This window comes from Physcomitrium patens, chromosome 15 (assembly GCF_059467195.1).
Source record: "Physcomitrium patens ecotype Gransden chromosome 15, ASM5946719v1, whole genome shotgun sequence".
Classification (NCBI taxonomy): Eukaryota; Viridiplantae; Streptophyta; class Bryopsida; order Funariales; family Funariaceae; genus Physcomitrium; species Physcomitrium patens.
In genome coordinates, this window is record NC_143424.1 from 481,207 (window position 1) to 500,655 (window position 19,449).

A 19,449-nucleotide genomic window follows, 5' to 3' on the forward strand; every position below is an offset into this window, starting at 1 on the left:
TCTTGAATCTAACAAGATAAAGACTTTGTGATATTTAAGTCCTAAACTAACATCTATTATAAAACAAAGAGTAGATTTCAAAGAAAAAATTGGATCTTTAGTAGGTATTGTGTAAGGTTTTTTGTGACTTAGTTTCTACTATAGCTAGCTAAACTTGCTTTCTAACATATTGTCTTTTTTGATAGTCATATTTCTCATTTTGTAGTTGCATCATTTCTTTAGATAATCTTGAATAGTGTGCTTAGGTTCTCCATAATATAAGTACAATCTTTCTTGTTGACAATAAGTCTTTTCTTGCTCAATAAGATGTTTAAAACATACTGCATTAATTTACATATCTTTTATTTTTGAATGTATATGTTGAAAAAATGTTGGTATTGTCATTAAGATCTACTTGTGCAACTTTTAGATCGAAATTTGAAAAGCTGATTATGACACTTCATAACAAAGTTGATTGCTTAACTTAATGTTTAAAAATTAGATAAATTTAGCATCAATTTTTTTACTTCATATTGTATTTTATAGAAAAATTGTCTAATGAGTGTAGAATTATCTTATTTGATATCACTCACAAGTTATCAAAATTGTGAAGCATATAATATTATTGATCAATTGCCATGTTGCCAAATATGGATCTTGTTGGTTGCAACATGAATTATATTATGTATTTTATATATAGATCAAAATTTTACTAAAAATACTTCAAAATTATCTAATGTTGGATCTTGTTATTCAAGAAAAGATAAAAAAATTAAGATAATGCTGAATCTAAAAGAAAAGTATGAATAAACTCGACTTGTGATCTTCGAATGGGATAGCTTTAGAATTGAAGTTTAATGACAAGTTGTACTTGATTGATGAAGCCTTAAAAACTTAATCTTGTGCCATTAAACTTTTGGGGCATATTAATTCTTGGTTCTATATTACTCAAAAAGTGTTCCACAATAGAAAAAATAATATAATTAGTGTAGAAGTTGAAACAGCTCTAATCTTTTCTATATCTTTATTTTTTGCCAATCTTGTTGCTCTATGTTATGGTAAATTGAATTGATGCATTGCAAGCATTAATTCTAACAATTTCTCTTATATTTGTGTCATTGCACTCTTCATTTTAATAATCTCTACCATGATAATACTTAAAGAAAACAAGATGTCTAATATCGCTTAAGATTAATAGAAGAGAGGACTTGAAAACAAAGAAAATGCTAAGAATAATATTAATTTTAAAAGAGGATAATCTTCAACTTCTAATATGCTTATGTCTTATCAAATAAAAGAGATGATCTATTCTTAATCAAGAAAAAATAAATCTCTAATATTGTAAGTGTACTCTTGTGAATTTGTCAAGGACAAGAATTTGATAAAAAAAATAACTAAGTGAGATTTTTTTCAAAGAAGTATGATAAAGTAGAATTAAGGAAATATATATATATATATATATATATATATATATATATATATATATATATATATATATAAAAACTACAATGGCTATTGCCAAAAGACAAAAAAATTAGCACTCTTGAATCTAAACTAGAGTAAGAAAAGAATTTATTAGAATGAAGAAGACTTCATTCTTCCTTCTATATATACTATCTACCTAGGAGATATATGGCAATGTTTTATAGGACATCCAACATGTATTGATTTTGCAAGCCACACATCTTAACTTGCAAAGCAAGTTTTCTATGTGTGCACTAGATAGTAAGCTTGTTCCACAAGCTATCCACACGTGTGATACATAGCTAACTTGTTGATCAAGTTTCTATTCTAAAAGTCAATTATAAACATATGTAAAGTCAAAATTGTGTTTATGAAGCTTCTAAGAAGCTTTTTTATAAGATATTATGAAATTAATCTACTTTTATTTACTTCTACGTAATTATATAGGTAATTATTAAAATAAATAAATAAATAAATTTGTGATAGAAATTAAAGAAGATAAGTAAATATGTGAGGTAAGTGCCAAAGAAAGATGACAAAATAATAATAAGAACGTATGTTCAAGAAGAAAATAGAATGGCTATTGCCAAAGACTAAAAATCTAGAGACTCTTCAAACTAGACTAGAAGCAAGAAAATAGTTGACAAGAGTAAAGAAAGCTTCATTCTTGCCTCCATATATACTATTTAACTAGGAGCTATATGACAACATTCTATAAGACCTCCAATATGTGTCCAATTTGTAAAACATATGTCTTAACTTACAAGATAAGTTTCCTATATGTGTGCTACATGATTAGATTGTTTCATAAGTTAGTAACATGTGTGACATGTGGTTAACTTGTTGGCCATGTGTTCAACCTATCAATTATCTATAGATATATATAAAGGTGAAACTATGTCTTTGAAGCTTCTACAAAAACCATCTATAAGATATTATCAAATTAATCTACTTTTATCTACTACTTATTTATATTATCTAAATAATTATTAGAACAAATATATATATATATATATATATATATATGACAAATAAAAAGAGAACTGCATACACAACAAAGGACTATGATGACAAGTCATAAAATAAATAGAAGAATTTGAAACTGAATACAACCAAAATTAATATATTGTGCAACAATGAAACAAAATGAAGAAACTAAAACCAAGCAACACAATTGCCTACTATAGATAAATCATTGAATATATATAATAAATGTTCCACTGCCTTGCTTGAAGTAAAACACAAAAGTAACATTGCAAAATTGTTCATGAATACACGTTGAAGGGAGATGTTGGAAATATCCAACCCGCATTCATATTTGTGCAGCAACCTCACTTTTACTCTCAAATTGATGCCATCATGTTGTAACACCTTACTTCCTACTCGCAAATACTACATACATTGAGAAGAATTGGATTATGTGCTCTGTACATCCCATTTCTCCACACCAACAGCAATAGTAACCTTGCCACATTGACATTAGGGTTATATAAAGGTTTTTACTAGTTACCACAGCAAGGAGAAAACATTTGTATAAAGTATCACCTCATCAAACATACTTGTAAGTTAAGTGCATGAGTTTTGCAACAATACATACATATACACAAACATGCACACAAACATATTATATATATATATATATATACATATATAGCTAGAAACATGTGTGTTCTTTTTGAATCTCAAGCTAAGGGAGCTGTGCACAAAGAGCAGCATGTAGGTAACTCATGTGGTGAGAAGTCTGAGATGGATGGTTGGGTGTGTTAAGGACTGACTGATGCTCATTTCTTCTGCTTTACAGGAGGCTTTTTGTGAGGAATTAGGTGGGTCCCTTGCACAGAAGCTCCCCTGCAAAGCCTGTGGGTGAGCTCATGCACTGGTGCCAGATGTGTGTCAGCCTTGTCACCCACAGGCTTTGCATGGAGCTGCACACACATGAAATGGGTGTTTTGCTGGTGTCTCAACTGGATTGAATTGTTAAATAAGCAAGCAAACAAACAACCAATAAATGAATGAATGAGTCTAATGAGGGAGGGCATTTCGGCATGTGAAGAAATAACCGTTACAAACTAAACCAATCAACAGGGTGAAGCAACTCTAATTTGGAATACCTTCAATGCCACAGCTTTTCACTTGTGTGATGTGTAAAGGTTTCAATAGAGTTGTGCATAGTATATACATACAAACAAAATTTGTACTAAATGTTTTTCTTTTTCTTTTTCTGTTTTTAATTTGAGTTTGTTTACTTTGTGACTGTGTTTATTTTGCTTTATTTAATTCTGGAAAATTTTATTTGATTTGAATTGCAATGTTATTATAATTATAGTTATAATTATTATTTTGCTTTGTTGATTGAAATGCAATGCTGTGATTATACTTAATGTTGATCGTTGCATTGTTAATTATTTGACAAGCAATGAAATCCAAAACTTGGATGTATCATATTTTGATTAACAGTGGGGATTTGATGTGGAATTGAAGTTAACGAATAAATAAATGAATAATACTGTTATGTGTAAATAATACTGTTAATTCTTCAATTATTAAGTTGGATAAGTTTTGAATTCTATCATTAATAAAATATTTGAGTTAAGAAATTCATACAAAAACTTTTATCTATTAAAAATCTTTAAAATACAAATATGATATAAATGGTGTCTTTTACATTTGTTTATTGTCTACAATTTTAGTTTTAGGATTAATTTTCCTTGTAATTGGTACACCTAATTTTTTTAAAAATCGAGGTAGTTCATAGAATAAATCCAAATTCATTGATTAAAGAAAAGAAAAATGTGAGACAAATGCCTTGGGCTTTGAGAGGAAGTACTTGATGATGATTTTTATTTATTTATTATAATAGTCATTACAGAAAAGGTCCCAAAACCTTGCAACACACCCAAAGGCCAAAAACTCAAAAGTTTCTATCACATTAGGATCGAAAATTGCAAAAAAAAAATAAAAATAAAAATAAAAAATGAAAAACTAATGATATTTAATGAAATTTAGAAAAATCTTTATACTACTATCTCTAATTGAAATTGAACATGCAGTATGATATAAAGTTGCCACATACAATAAATGAGTTAAATTTTTGCATGAAAATATATTTCTAAACAATAGCTTAAAATAAACTTTACCATATAGCATATCAAAATTGAGAATAGTGACTAGAATTTAGATGCAATCCACAAGACATTTCTCCACACTCAGAAGACAAATATGTCTTGAAAATGTGAAATTAACTAGACCATTGTTGTGAAATCACAAAGACCATTCTTGTGTGCAAGCACACAAGTTACCTCTAGTACAGAAAAAGTTGGGACTTGTACAGAAAAAGTTGGGACTTGTACAGAAGACAACTTCAAAGTCACAAAACAAAGGACCTTGAAATGTCATTTCATTAGCCACAAGGTTTTGTGGGGTTCACACAAAGTTTGCTTGTGACCAAATTGGGAGAGAACTTCACAAAAGATGCTATGTCTTCAAAGTGAGAGTTTTCTCTAAGTTTAGATGAAATTCACACAAAATTAAAGTAATTCAAAAAAGCAAAAAAAATCCTATTGAAGATGTTGTAATGTTGCTAATTTTTTATATAACAAAAACATATGTATTAGTAGACCATATTTTATTACATAGTGTGAGTAGATAGAAATAATGGTTCTTGTTAATTCTTTTGATGACAAAAATGCGTAAAAAATCTATCTTAGATTGTAGTATAAAAATGTTTTTTCTTTTTTTTTTCTTTTTTTTTTTTTTCATAACTACATATACGTGATACAAAATTATCAATATATGAATATTTTTTATTTCAAAAATAATCTATAATTTATATTATATAAAATATTTATGGATGGATTTTATTTATTATTATTTTTTTTCTAATGCTTTTTAATTTTTAATTTCTTTTCTTAAATAAATCAATCCTACAACAAAAATGAGCTATTGCATTGTAATACTTTTATTGAAGAATATGGTGTAGAATTTAAGTTGTATATATATATATATATATATATATATACACATACATACATGCACACACAAAAGAACAAGTTTCATCCAGGAACAAATTCAATAAATATATAAACAAAGAGCATTTTCGATAAAGCTTACAATTTTAAGAGAAAAACATTAAGAAGAATTGATTTGAACTATCTCTTTGCGTAGTGGCACAAGCTTTTACTACTACATGTTACTTTGTGTGCATATATTTATACACGCCGCAAATGTACACATACACATTCAAAGAATTACACTCGAACTATGTTTCCTTGCAACTTTTAATACTTGAGCACAAATCCCTTGCACACTCCATCTTAAAAACATTGTCCCATTACATCCATTTATATTTGAATCACCACTCACTCACCGAACAGAAGGAACGACAACAAATGTCACAGAAATCAGACTTTTTATTTCCCGAGTAAAATTTTCCAGCAGTACTACTGCATTGATCATCGTTTCGAAGGGTAAGTCACATATTATTGAAAAGAAAGAGGGGATGGTGAGGCAATCCTCGCGATTCGGCGCCCCCTTTCGATTCTCCATGTTATTGATGCATTCAGTGGTTGCGTGTGATCCTTATCACTCTGCAAACAGATCTCGCGTTGGGGGAAACGTGGACTGATCGAGTAGCGCTGGTTCTAGTGGGTACTCAGATGGATTTTGCCTGCGAGCTGAGCGCTCGCGCTCTGCTCGCTGACACTAACCGTGAACGTCATGACATCGGCAGGGGTGCTGATGTCGGTGATGGACACGTCGGTCGCGGCGCCGTTGTTGGCCTTGGTGGACGGATTGCTAGTGGGGGTGATGCGCCTGTTGTTCTTCTGCCCCGGGAATGGGTCCCCGCTGTCGCCACGGTTCTCGTTCCGCTCCAGATCCCTCTCGCCGTCGCTCTGAAGCAGCGCCACCTTGTAGCCTCTCGCTTCGTTCGTGTTGTCCTCTACCGAATCGTCGATGTGCCACACCAGTAAGCCTCCCGCGGGCAGATCCTTGTCGCGCCCTTTCAACTGGCGGTTCTCCACTAGGAAGTACTCGCTCTGCGGGGCGCCGTTTTTCCATAACTTCAGCACCTTGTGCTCGTCCTTCACATCGGGGAGAGATATTCTGAAACAGCGCAATCCAACACCTCAACCCCATCAACGTACACAGACATAATGTTACAGGTCTCTTTCCCTGTCAGTTGCTGGCTAAGCACAATTCTTTAAATGTATTCTGGTACCGGATGGAAGGAAGGTCATGAGGGAGCAATCTTACTTCTGCGTTTCTGTGGGCGTGATAACCTCCACCCACCCTTGGTCCACTTTGCACCACGCGCACGGCACCGAAGGATTGTTCTCGTTGCCGTTGTAGCTCCCGGCGGCCATGAGGCACCAGTCGCCGATTCCCGACGAGGTATAATCAGCGTCATACAGATCTGGCCACCCGAATGCGAGGTGGCCCAGCTCGTGTGCACACACTCCGAGCTTGCAATCCCCTGGGACGGTAAGATAGGAGTAGATCTGCGTGCCGTCGGCTTGGTAAGCCCCTTGGTTGATTACCCACTTGTGAGACCAGATGTCGTTCGGCTGGCTCGTCCTCTCCGCGCCGCTTCCCGCGTGAATGATCACGAATGCATCGACGTAGCCATCTTTGTCGTTGTCGTATTTCGAGAAGTCTATATTTTTATTTGCGAGGACTGCAGCATCTCGTGCCATGACCTGCGCATTTGGAGTTCGATCGCTCAGCCCATTCTGCCCGTTGGCATAGTAGGAAATGGGCCGGGGCATGCGCAGTGGCCCCACAACCTCACCCTGGATGCTCACAGCGCCGTTGGAAACGTCGCGGTAGTAATCTTTCACACTGTTGGTGTTTTCCTCGAACCACAGCTTCTCGAAGTGATCCTTCGTCTGACTTGAAGAGAACTTTTTGTCCGAAAAGTCTACCATGATCACCGCAACGTTCACAGCGCCCCGCAGGGGTGCTCGTTCCGCGAGCTGAGCTCGTAGGGGGGTGCCGGGACTGAAGGTGCTCGGGGGTCGCACCACGCCATCGTTGAATCCCGCGGGGCGCCTCTCGACGGGGCGCAGAACCTGGCGCAGGATGGAAGCCTCCGGTGCAAGACTGTTCTTGATCTGCTCGTACCGCTCCAGAAGCTGCTGCCGCACCTCCGGAGAAGGAGCCACTAGGCAGCGCTCCTCGTACGATGCAATAACAGTTGGCTTTGTCATGGTTATAGAAATCTAGCTATCGCAAGTTCCAACTCTACAGCATCAAACTCGCATGCCAGGCAGTTCTCTTTCGTGTGTGATCCTCCGTTCCAGGTGTTCTCCCTTCTCTGCATTTCAATTTCAATTCACTACAAAACCTTAGCAACAGTTTGTTCGGACTCACTTTCATTTTTGCATTAATTCATATCACACATGCAGCAACCCTCTTCACCGACTTCCACTAGATTCTGTAATTACACCCTCATACCGACGTCTAGGCTATGGTTCTACGTATCCCGGAAGTCGACTGGGACCATCAAATCCGCTAAAAATTGACTGATTTCGAGGTTAGCTGAGTAAACATGATGATGGATTCCTTCCAGATGCATCCAGTCCGCATTCCAGTCTCAATTCTCATGGCTTCCCTCCTCCCAACTTTCGTTAAAAGCCGCTAAGTAGAGATTTCAAGTGCGTGACAATCTTATCAAAATTGTTACCCTGCACAAAAAGGATTGCAATCGAAACCTGCCAGTGATGAAGTGAGCGCTTGATCGCGGGGAAGGATAGTCGCGCTCCTGAAATGCTGCTAGAGAATGTGGTGAGCACTGGTCTGGAGATAGTAAATTTTATAGTGGGCTCAGTTGTAATTCATATCGAGCTCGTGAGGGTGCTTTCCAGCTTTTCCGACAACCCCGGCGCTTTGCTCTGGCTTCACTCCTCTCTCTCTGCTTACCAAGCTTCCGAAGGCTGCAAGTGTACGTCTGTCGTCGCTGACCTAGCAGAGGGTTCACTATTATCAAGTCCAAGCTATGAAGTATAATATTCAATGTTTCGTAGCCTTAAGTAAGAAATAGTTTTTGTGACCTGACCAGCACAGTTGGGCTGGATGGATACCCGTTACGTAAGATAGGCGTTTAGTATTCTAAAGTCTTGCACTGAAGATCAGGGGCCACCCTCCCACCGCCTCACAGCGCGACGCATCATCCCTCTGGATACCGCATTATTACGCGTGCTGACTACACTCAAAGTTGCGTCGCTGGCTAACCTGGGAGACCTCGCTTTCTTCATGAGCAGAAAAATATTTAAAAAATAAGCACCATCCTGGTTCCTTCTGTCGCGAGAGTCCCATGGAACGGCCACGAATCGCACATGGATTCGCTTGCACGGAGGTCTAAGTTATAATACTCAAGCTTCGACTAGATTCTCTGTCAACCGCCTTCTTAGAAGATTTAAGACGCACCGCAGACACTAATTTTTTTTTGTAGATGAGTCGACATCCCACAAAGAACAGGCCAGTCTCTGTAACAGACAGTGCTGTAACTGATAAGTTGGAAACGTTAGCTCGTGAGCAGCCTGGTAAGCAAAAAACCTCTGTTGATGATGAGATGCTACCACAGCGGCCATGGCAAGCATTGCATGCACAAAGTGAGCATGTGCAGAGAATCATCGCTCGTCATGAGCGGTGGAATAAGACCAAAGAGGCGCATCTGAGAGAGTCCGTGTGCACGGTCCACATATCTTCTATCGTCCTGGGCAGCAACACCTTTTCCCCTGACGCGGAAGCAACAATCGATTGCAGTAGTTGAAAAATCATGCCACGGTGATGAACCTTTCCGAATTTCAAAAGCGTATTCGGGCATCGTGCGTGTTGATGAGAAGCAGACCGTGGGATGCTTCCTTGCATACCCCGGGAAACCATTTCGTTGGCGTCTGGGAGGCATAGACACGATGTATTACTCCTCGGTGCCGAGATCTCGAACATCATTCAGTGATGGATCGGAACGTTGCGGTGGATTGCTGTGCTGCATGTGTTTCCTACCCGGTCAGCAAATATTTTGCTCGTGTGGTTCTGAGAAGAATTCTGCGGAAAGTGAAATGCAAAAAAAAAATGATTCACCGGTGCTCTACTCCTCAGAGATCTCAAGGTCCTCATGCTTGCAAACTCATCAACAAGTTGGAAATTATTGTGCTCCAATGCAGAAGCAAAATAATTGACGTTTGTATGGTCTTTCTGGGAGTCAAATCCAAAAGACCTGCAACTTCCACATACTCACTTTTGATATATATCTACATCTCTCTCTCTATGCACATATATGTAGATACAAAAACCAACAGAAATTTATAAAATTTTGATTTTGGTATGTTATGTAAGTTTAGATGCATTATTTATATTTCTATAAAGGATCATCTGCATCACATCTTTTGTAATTTACTTCCTCTTCAATACATTTGCAAGATTCATTGCTTGTATTACTTGAAGCAATGCTAATTCAAGCTTTATCCAATGGAAGCTCTTGATTTGGAAGAACATGGTAAAGAACAAAGATTAAGAATATGGATTGTAAACAAGTGTCATGACAATGTTCAAATAAAATAATAACACCATGGACAAAGAATTAATAACTTGTATTATAATATTCAAAGTATTAAGCTACATTCATATATATATATATATATATATATGGTTGAAGTTACAAACACACCCTAAGTTGCCATACACACACCCATTATGTCTATACACACACCCAAGATTTCTGATTGGCTCATCCAAATACATTTTCTCTTGTCCCAGCATGGATACTGGTCCTCTCTTTTTCTCCCTTGCCTTGGCATAGGTCCCAGCCCCCTCCCCCTCTCTCTTTCTTTCCTTTGTGCGGGTCCCAGCCTCCCTCCTTCTCTTCCTTTCCCTGACATAGATCCTACTGCCTCTCTTTCTTTTCACAATGCGAGTCTTGGTCCTATCTACTGCTTTGGAGTCACTGCTTCCTTCACACTCTAGTACGCATTGCTCACTGCATTCACTGCTTGTTACAACAAAGCGCTTGTGCTGGAAGGGAGACAATGACTTGAATAAGCTGGCATTTAAATTTTAACTAACTTGTATTAGATGAGTCAGAAATGGTACATGGTTGATCTTGTTAAGTGATACTTGTAGTTAAGGATTGGACACATTCATTGAAAATGTAAGTTTATCGTCTAAGGCCAAAACCGTTTTTGATTTACTTTCATTCTCTGATTAAATCTATGTGTAAAGAGTGTATATACCTACACTCATTAATGGTAAACCATGTGCATTTAAATGGTGAAAAAAATATTCAATACATGATCACTTCTTTCATTGTGTCTGCAAGCATATAAGCCTTTCAATACATTAACAATAACTCACATTCATTTGTATGCAATATTCTGCAATCCATGCCATGCAATAGAAGGTGATCCCTAAAACAACCTGTTTTTAATGTTTTCAACTCTTAAAAGCTTGTTATCTTGAGGATACACAAGCAAAAATGGATTTTTTACTCTATATTGTGTGGTGGCATTGTCATAAAACACACATGAAATAATCAAGTTGTCTACCACATTTTCATAAAACACACATGGAGTAATCAAGCTGTCTACCACATTTTCATAAAACACACATGAAGTAATCACGCTATCCAACGCTATCCTTCGCCTTTGGCACTGTGTCGGATGCAGTTTGTTTGGCTTCTAATGATTGCTTTATTTGATTCCACTTATTGCCATCCACGTCACCGGCTTGCGAAGCCTTGTCGCTAGCTGCTCTTGTTACTTCTTTTGCCTTGTCTTGCGTAGAACTGGCAGTATTGGCGGCACCTTGCTTCGCCTATTCCCATTTCTCGCCAGCAGCGCCTCCAACTTCATTTACATTGCGCTAATAAAATTAGCCCCTGCGCTATAATTATCCTGGTAGAGTTTGCGCACTTGAACTTCACGCTACCACACTTTACCTTTCTTGCTGTCCTCTTGGAATAAGTCCAACTTGGTGATCACTGTTCAACAGTACTTAAACCAACTTTGTTTTCCATGTTATTCAGTTCAGGAAAGATTAGTTTCTGTATTCTTTTGTACTTCTTTATGGTATCAAAGCCGAGCAATATTCTTAAAGTAGATGGAACGACGGGAAGCACATTGAGTAGTCAGTAGTACACGTATGGAGAGCTCGGTGATCACCACCCTGTGAACATCATTGTGTGAGAGAGAGATAGCTAGATGGTGAATCTTCATGTTGTGATTTCTAAAAACAAGATGCTGGCATTTCCAACAAATTAGAAGCTGTAGAAAACCACAATGGAGCATGTCTTTAAAAAAGAAGATTTATGGCACTTCATCAAGACCATCGACAGCGAAGACGAAAAAACCTTGAGTGGCGATACATCAGCAACTAACAACTTAGAAGAATCTGAAGCAAATAGAGAAGACGAATAAACAACCATCGAAAGAATCCACACTCTAGCAACGCGTCAAGAATAGGAGATTCTGCGTAAGAGGAAGACGAGAGCTTTGGGCATCCTTAAGTTAATGTTAACAGAGGGACCGCAGGACTTCATCTCTGATCTGAAGGATCGTGGAGCAGTGTGGAAGAAACTCCAAGACTTATACCAAACAAATACACTAGCTGATATCGTGGTGCTTCGCAACAAGTGGTCCGCGGCTCGGATAGAGGATAGCATGGATGTACTTGCCTTCATACAGCTCATCTACGGGTTGATGAAAGAACTACATGCAGCAGGACAATAAATTGATGACACCATAGCAATACATAAGATCCTTATCCACCTTCCTTTTAGATTTGATCAGTTTATTTGATTAATTTAGAATGAGAAAACAGTACCATCCATCTATGAATTATTCAGGTGACTACATGTCGAAGAGACTAACCTTAAACTTTGGCAAGGTTCTTTACATGAAGAAGCCTTGGTCATGCAAATTTGGAATGTTATTCGAGGGCATTTCTTGAATCAGAGAGGAGAAGCTTACAACCACCATCAGAGACGACCTGATGGATATTGATCCAACCCCAGCATATGCCTTGACCAAGTAGTGTGTCACTGATGTGAAGAAGCATGACACATTGCGGCAGTTTGCATTGCCCTAACACCACTGCCTTCAAATTTCTAGAGAGCACAAAGAGGATACTTCAAAAGAGGAGCTGCAGAGGCACACTTCAAAAATGAAGTCGCAAATGATAGCCTACCATCCCTCATAAACATAACCAACAAGGGAATTGAAGCAGCTTTTGTTGCTCTATCAATGGACACATCTCAAGTCCAAGATTGGGTATTCAACTCAAGAGCATCTCAACACTTCGCAAGTGACCCAAAATTATTCTTAAAACTAGAACAGAGTAGCACTCAAGGTATCATAACATTGGCCTCAAGCCAAGATCATGTAATTCAAGGGATGGGAAGTATTTAACTCCTTATGTCCAACGGTGAAATAAAAACCATTACAAATATTTGCTATGTTCCAGGACTCAATAGAAATCTGCTGTCCATTGGTCAAATCACTGATTTTGGGAACCTTATACTATTCACGAATTCCATATGTTTAGTTCTTACATCATAGAAACCATACAAGACCATAGCAGTAGGAAGTAGAGACCTAAGATTTCGGCTCTACAAGCTATCATCTCTTACTGAAAGCTTTAAGGGACACAACATAAAAGCACTGTTTTTTCTCAAGGGCAATTCACTAATGGACTGCCTCATCAAATTCAAAGCTCATCCAACAATTTCAAGTCAATTAGTAGCCTTAATATCCAAGAGAGAACCATCATATGAAAAAAATAGCTCGTCCGACTTTGGCATTCAAGATTGGAGCATATTAACTATTGCAGCTTGCAACAATTAAGTTGACAAGCACTTGGGGTACCAAATCTATCACTTATTGACAATGTATGTGAGGCATGCCAAGCTAGAAAACATACTCAAACAACAATTCGAAAACATATACAACATCAAGCCTCAAGGCCTCAAGAGATTATACACTCCAATCTGTATGGACCGATGCCAAAGCCATCCATCAAAGGAGCAAATTACTTTCTTACATTCACAAATGACTACACTCAAAAAACGTGGATCCCCTTCCTCCAGGTAAAAAATCAAATTTTTAAGAAGCATATAGAAAATTAAATCGGTCTCAGAATTCTCACTCGAAGATCAAATAATGGAGGTGAATATACCACTCTAGAGTTTACTAGATTCTGCAAAGATAATGGTATCCATAGGCAGCTCTCTACTCCCCGAATTCCACAACAAAATGGAATTTTGGAAAAGAGGAATATGATGATTCTTGATTAAGTGTGCAGCATGCTACATGCAGGAAATGTACCGACACAGTGGCAGCACCATCGTCATTGAATCTCAATACTTATATATTGAAAACACCATCACAACGCACCGCATCGCCACACTGTGAAGACCACTTTATCAAAACCACCACGAGCATAGAAGACAGTGGCTCTCCAACAAATTCACAACATACTCTGACTGGGATAGAAGGCAAAAACAGTCTCCCCGTGGCAACATCAACATCAAACACCCCACAATCACCAAACAATATAAACACTAGACCATCCAACACCTTCGCATTTAACCATCCACCTTAGCTAGATCTGATTCCACCTACAAGTTCACTAGACAATGATTTGCCGAACAATGAGTGCGACGATGATCTCTCATCATTTCACTATGAATCTCAACCATCATCACTTGATCAAGAACTAAAGCGGCCAGAACCATCCTTCTTGCACACCATCAAACCACCTCTCCATGCACGATGTCAGACCACACCTCCGACATGGTGGCGAGACTACTTCGTCAAAAGCGTCTCCATGGCTCTGGAATGTAAAACCTTTGGAGAGGCATCGTTTGATTCTTGCTAGATTACAGCCATGCGGGAAGAAATTTCATCTATCCACAAGAACAAAACTTGGGAATTAGTTCCCCTTCCAATAGGAAAAACTCTAATATCCACAAGATAGATATTTAAATCAAAACTCAAATGGGATGGATCGTTAAACAAATGCAAAGCACGTCTTGTTGCAAGGGGATTTGAACAGTAGCATGGAGTAGATTTTGATGAGATTTTTGCTCCAGTGGTGAAATAGGGAACAAACAAAATTGTCGTAGTTCTAGTTGCTCAAAGACGATGGAACTTAATACACATAGATATGAAGACCACCTTCCTCTATGGCAAGCTGAAAGAGGAAGTGTACACAACACATCTAGAAGGGTTTCTCTAGCTAGGAAAAAAATACTTAGTATAATGACAAAGAAAGGCTCTGTACGGACTTTGTCAAGCGCCTCGCGCCTCGTACAAGAAAATCGACTCTTGCTAAGATGCCAAAATTTAATCAAAAGTACCATTGACCACAATTTTTACATCATACAAGACAACAATAGAAATGGCCTATTCTTTCTATTTTATGTTGATGACCTCCTCTTCACCAGCAACAACACAACATAGATCAGGTGGTTTAGGCAACAGTTGGAAATTAAATTTGAGATGTCTACTCTTGGAGAAGAATTCGGAGTAATATACTTGGCATCCAAATTTTGACTTAATTCAGGAGGGATTGACACAATCACAATACATTGAATAGTGCCTAAATCTGTTTGGCCTTGTTGACAGTTAGCTTGTAACAACCCCAATGATTGAACATCCCAAGTTGATAATAGACTCGGGCAAAGAAGAAGTCGACCCCATACTCTATAGAAGGTATGTAGGCAAATTAATCCAGCTTATCCACATCTGCTATGATATCTGCTTAGCCGTTGGAGTGTGCAGCAGATACATATAGTAACCACAGTTGTTACACCAGCGAGGGGTCAAGCAAATTCGGAGGTATCTAAATAGAATAAGAAATCATGGAATACTATTTGTAAAGGGAGAACAATTGGCCATGGTAGGGCATGTAGATTTTGACTACGCAGGGGATAGAGCAAACGGGAGTTCAACCACTGGATTTGTGTTTCAACAGGGAACTAGTTCTACATTATGGCATTCAAAATGTCAGCTAGCAGTGGCGCTATCGAGCACCAAGGTAGAATATTGAGCCTTGTCTGATGCCACTAGAGAATTGGTATGAATTAACAGGTTATCGATAGATCTTGGAGTCAAACAAACAAACACAATTACTATCTTTTGCGACAACAAGAGTGCGATTAAATTGGCCTACAATCTAATTCTTCATCAGCATACTAAACATATCTCAAAGCACTATCATTATTCAAGGGAGAAAATAGAGAGCAAATAAATTCAAGTTCTGTTCAAACCATCCCTCAAACAACTTGCCGACTTGTTCACCAAATCATTGGGTAGATCTTTATTTAAAAAGTTTTAAACAAAGCTACATTTGACAGACAAGGAGATTACAACTCTACATTTGACAAACAAAGCTATATTTGACAGACAATCTAGATTACAACAATGGATTACACATTAAGAGTAGAAAAGTTGGGCCTCCTGCATTGATTGAAAAGATCAAAATTTGGATGAGCTAATCAAAAGCCTTGGGTGTGTATATAGACATAATAGGCATGTATACAACAACTTGGAGTGTGCTTGTAGCCTCATCTTGTATGTATATTTCTATTTATTTATAAATAGAATTAAAATATTATACAATATATATTGTCTTATACATAATGATATTTTTTACATAAAATTTTTATTCATATATTATTAAGGAATTTTTAATTTTTCATTTTTGAATACTCTAAACATTTAATTTACAAAAACTTTAGCAATGTTGACAATGATGAATGCTTTATGTTAATTTAAACATAGTGTCTAATTTTTATTCCATCTTTGTTAAAGTTTAAGCCAAAAATTGGAGATTTATTATAAAATGTGATTTGATGAAAGTTGTTATTGTTATTTTGTAGATAACATGCTAGCAATACTATTTAATTTTTTATTTAATAGTACAGCTTTTAAAGAGGTTTTTATAAATTAGTCATTCATTTATTGTCAAAAACGTCTTTATTAGCATTGATTGTAACTAATATAATTTTATGATTATTGAAATTTTGTAAAAAATATATTTTTATAATTATTTTACAACTAGAGATTACAAATTAGATAAAATATAAAACCACTATTAAAGAATTTAGAAGTAGTATAGATAGTATTAATAATAACTATATTTTAATTTATTTATAAAAAAAATATGATTATGTTATTATCTATTTCAATATTTTGTAATAAGATTATATTTTGATGTTTATGATTTGTTTAGATTGCTAAGAAAAATTTACCAAGTTTTAAAGAAGTATCATAGTTATTTAATAAAGTTTATTTTCTTAATTTTTTTTATCTAAGATGCCTATTAAGTTTTTTTTGTAAGAATGCATCTTATTTATTTTAGTGTCTAAACTAAATAAAATTTTATAAATTCAATATTTATTTAAAAATGAAATTTACTTAAATTATTACTTTTTTATAATTTAATCTAATTTTTTATTGATCTTATGGTTTTTTATTTTATTTTTATATTCACAATAAATATAGTCTTTAATTTTTTGATTAAATGATTTTTATATTTAATATAATTTAAGCTTTTTATATACAGATGTAACACCTATAAACTAAATATATTTGTTTTTATATAGTTTAATAAAAATGATATGTCCTGATAAGTGTTAAATACATGAATAAATATTTTAATAAATTTTAATATAATAAAATGTTTCGAAAGTCAAGACATCTTCTATGTTTGTTAAATTTGAGCGTTTGATGAAAAAATATGGTTTTACATACTTATGTTCAATATAAATTTATTTATTTCCGAATGTGATCAAAATAATTTTAAAATAATATTTATGAAGTTAAAATCACTTTTGCTTTGATGTATATTATGATGAGATATAAATTGGTTGTCATTTATTAAGTTTTTGAGGAAAATAAATATTATAATTTGACATATTAAATTTAAATTATGTATATATAAATATTAGTAGTTTAAAAAAATAATTTTAATTTTAAAAAATTATTTCTTATTTAAATTTAATTAATAAATCTAAAAAAAATTAAAATGATTATCATATAATTATTTATAAGTAGTGATAGTTATATACATATATATGTATATATATATATAATGGTTAGATTATAATGGCATCAAGAAATATCTAATTATATCAAATATTTTAGTAAGGAAATTAATTTTTAACTTATTAGAATATTTTAGTAACAAAGTATGCTTTAATTTTGGTAAGATGTTTTGTTAGTCTTCTTTTATTAATCTATACTTATTTTATAAAGAAAAGTTTTATTATTAGTATTAAGTTGTATATATTTTATACAAAGCTATTGAGACTATCTATTATAATTATATATTTATTCATCTATCTATACTTAAAATTTTATACTCTTTTCTCAAATCATAGAAATTTTTGGCTTCTTGTATACAAAAAAATTGTATAAATTCATACTTGAAATAAGTGTATTATATATACAACAATATGTTAGGTATTTTCTTAGGTGCATAAAAAAAATAAAAAATTAATGATAATTTTATATTAGATAACAATTGATTGATTTCTTAATTTAATCAAGTTTTAGATGTTAGATTTTATTTGTAATATGGTAGAAGAAATAATATAATAAGAATTGGTATAGGAATTGTATACATATAGTTATATTTAAATTAAGAATAGTATATAAGTTAACACTATTTGAAGTATTGTTAATATTAGATTTATTTTTTGATCAAAATAATTAAAATCTTAATGAATTATTTTTAATCTTTTACATTTAGTTATTTAGTTGTATTTATATTATTAATAATTATGTAGTTAAGAATAAAAATTTATAACCAAAATATGGTTTTAATATATTTATTGGATATTTCTAAAAATATTATATAATTAAAATATTAAATTCAATAATTTTAACATAAATGAGTATAAAATTACCATACATCTAAATTTATAAACTTTATATTTTATTTTTGTATCCAATAAAGATGTTTAGTAAAAGTATTAGGTCAAGTTTGTCTAGATAGATAAACATTTATAAACACTAATATCTTTTATATATATATATATATATACATATTTAGATATATATTTGTATTATAGTCTCTTGAAATTAGTTTTGTTAGAATTCTTAGAAAATATCTAAATATTTTTAGTGATAATAACAGAATTAGTCTATAATAAAAAAATAGTTTGTATTTTTTATTTTTATTTTTTATTTTTTAGTATAATTATCTAAAAATATATACATATAAATATAATATATTATATTTTTTTAGATTATTTTTAAAATAATGTTTTTAAAGCATCATAGATATCCATTGATTTTCTACTTGAAATTATATAGATGTATATATATATTCTAAATTATAAATTACTATAAATCACTATAAATTACTATTAGTTGATTTTAGTTGTTAACAAATCTCATGTTTTGTTTGAATTGGAATATAATACAAAAAGAACTAAAGTTATCATGTATATGTTGTATTGCTTCTAAGATTTGTTATCAATCAAAGTTTAAAGTATTAGTATATAAATGTAAAGATGTAGCATGAAAATATCTTATTTTTTTTTTTATCTTTTTTATAAATTTAATTATTAATTTTATTTAGTTTGAGTCCTATATTTCTTTTAATCATATTTATTAAATATAATATAGAAATTTATTTATATATTTATATTTTAATGATGTTTTTCAATATTTTAGGACATATACACTAGAAATGTTACAATTTGTCACATTCAAAGTATTTAATAAAAAGAGATATATTTTTTAATACAATTAAAGTCATCAATAATTTTGTTGATTTTAAAATAATTATACTTCATAGTAATTTTTCTATTTCATGTTTTAGATTAATTTGCCTATTCTTAGGATGTAATCTATTTTAGATCTGATCTAATATTAATAAAATGACCACTACTTGTATATCTTCTAAAAATTTCATTTTAATTATAAAAAATAATATTAAGATAATTTGAATTGAATTACCAACATTAATATTTTTTTAGTTTTTTAAATTAGACCAAATTTG

At 33.8% G+C, this 19,449-nt stretch overlaps 1 protein-coding gene across 3 annotated transcripts; it reads right to left on the reverse strand.

Annotated features, from left to right (window-relative positions):
• Nucleotides 1–5,834: 5,834 nt before the first annotated feature.
• On the reverse strand, nt 5,835–8,216 carry LOC112292752 (uncharacterized). Of its 3 annotated transcripts, none has more exons than XM_024541551.3 (3): nt 8,158–8,216; nt 6,697–7,756; nt 5,835–6,546 (listed from the first exon to the last, which is right to left on the reverse strand). In XM_024541551.3, the coding sequence occupies exons 2-3, from the start codon at nt 7,647–7,649 to the stop codon at nt 6,084–6,086; spliced, it is 1,416 nt and encodes a 471-aa protein (XP_024397319.1). In that variant the 5' UTR covers nt 7,650–7,756; nt 8,158–8,216; the 3' UTR covers nt 5,835–6,083. The 3 variants fall into 3 exon arrangements, with proteins under 3 accessions (XP_024397319.1, XP_024397318.1, XP_024397320.1); XM_024541550.3 differs by having other exon boundaries at nt 8,154–8,216; XM_024541552.3 differs by having other exon boundaries at nt 8,126–8,216.
• Between the last annotated feature and the right edge of the window lie 11,233 nt (nt 8,217–19,449).

Coding starts and splice junctions, on each gene's coding strand:
- LOC112292752 (XM_024541551.3), bottom strand. CDS start 7,649: ATGACAAAGCCAACTGTTATTGCATCGTACGAGGAGCGCTGCCTAGTG. Junction 6,547..6,696: donor ACGCCCACAGAAACGCAGAA/GTAAGATTGCTC, acceptor GCGCTGTTTCAG/AATATCTCTCCCCGATGTGA.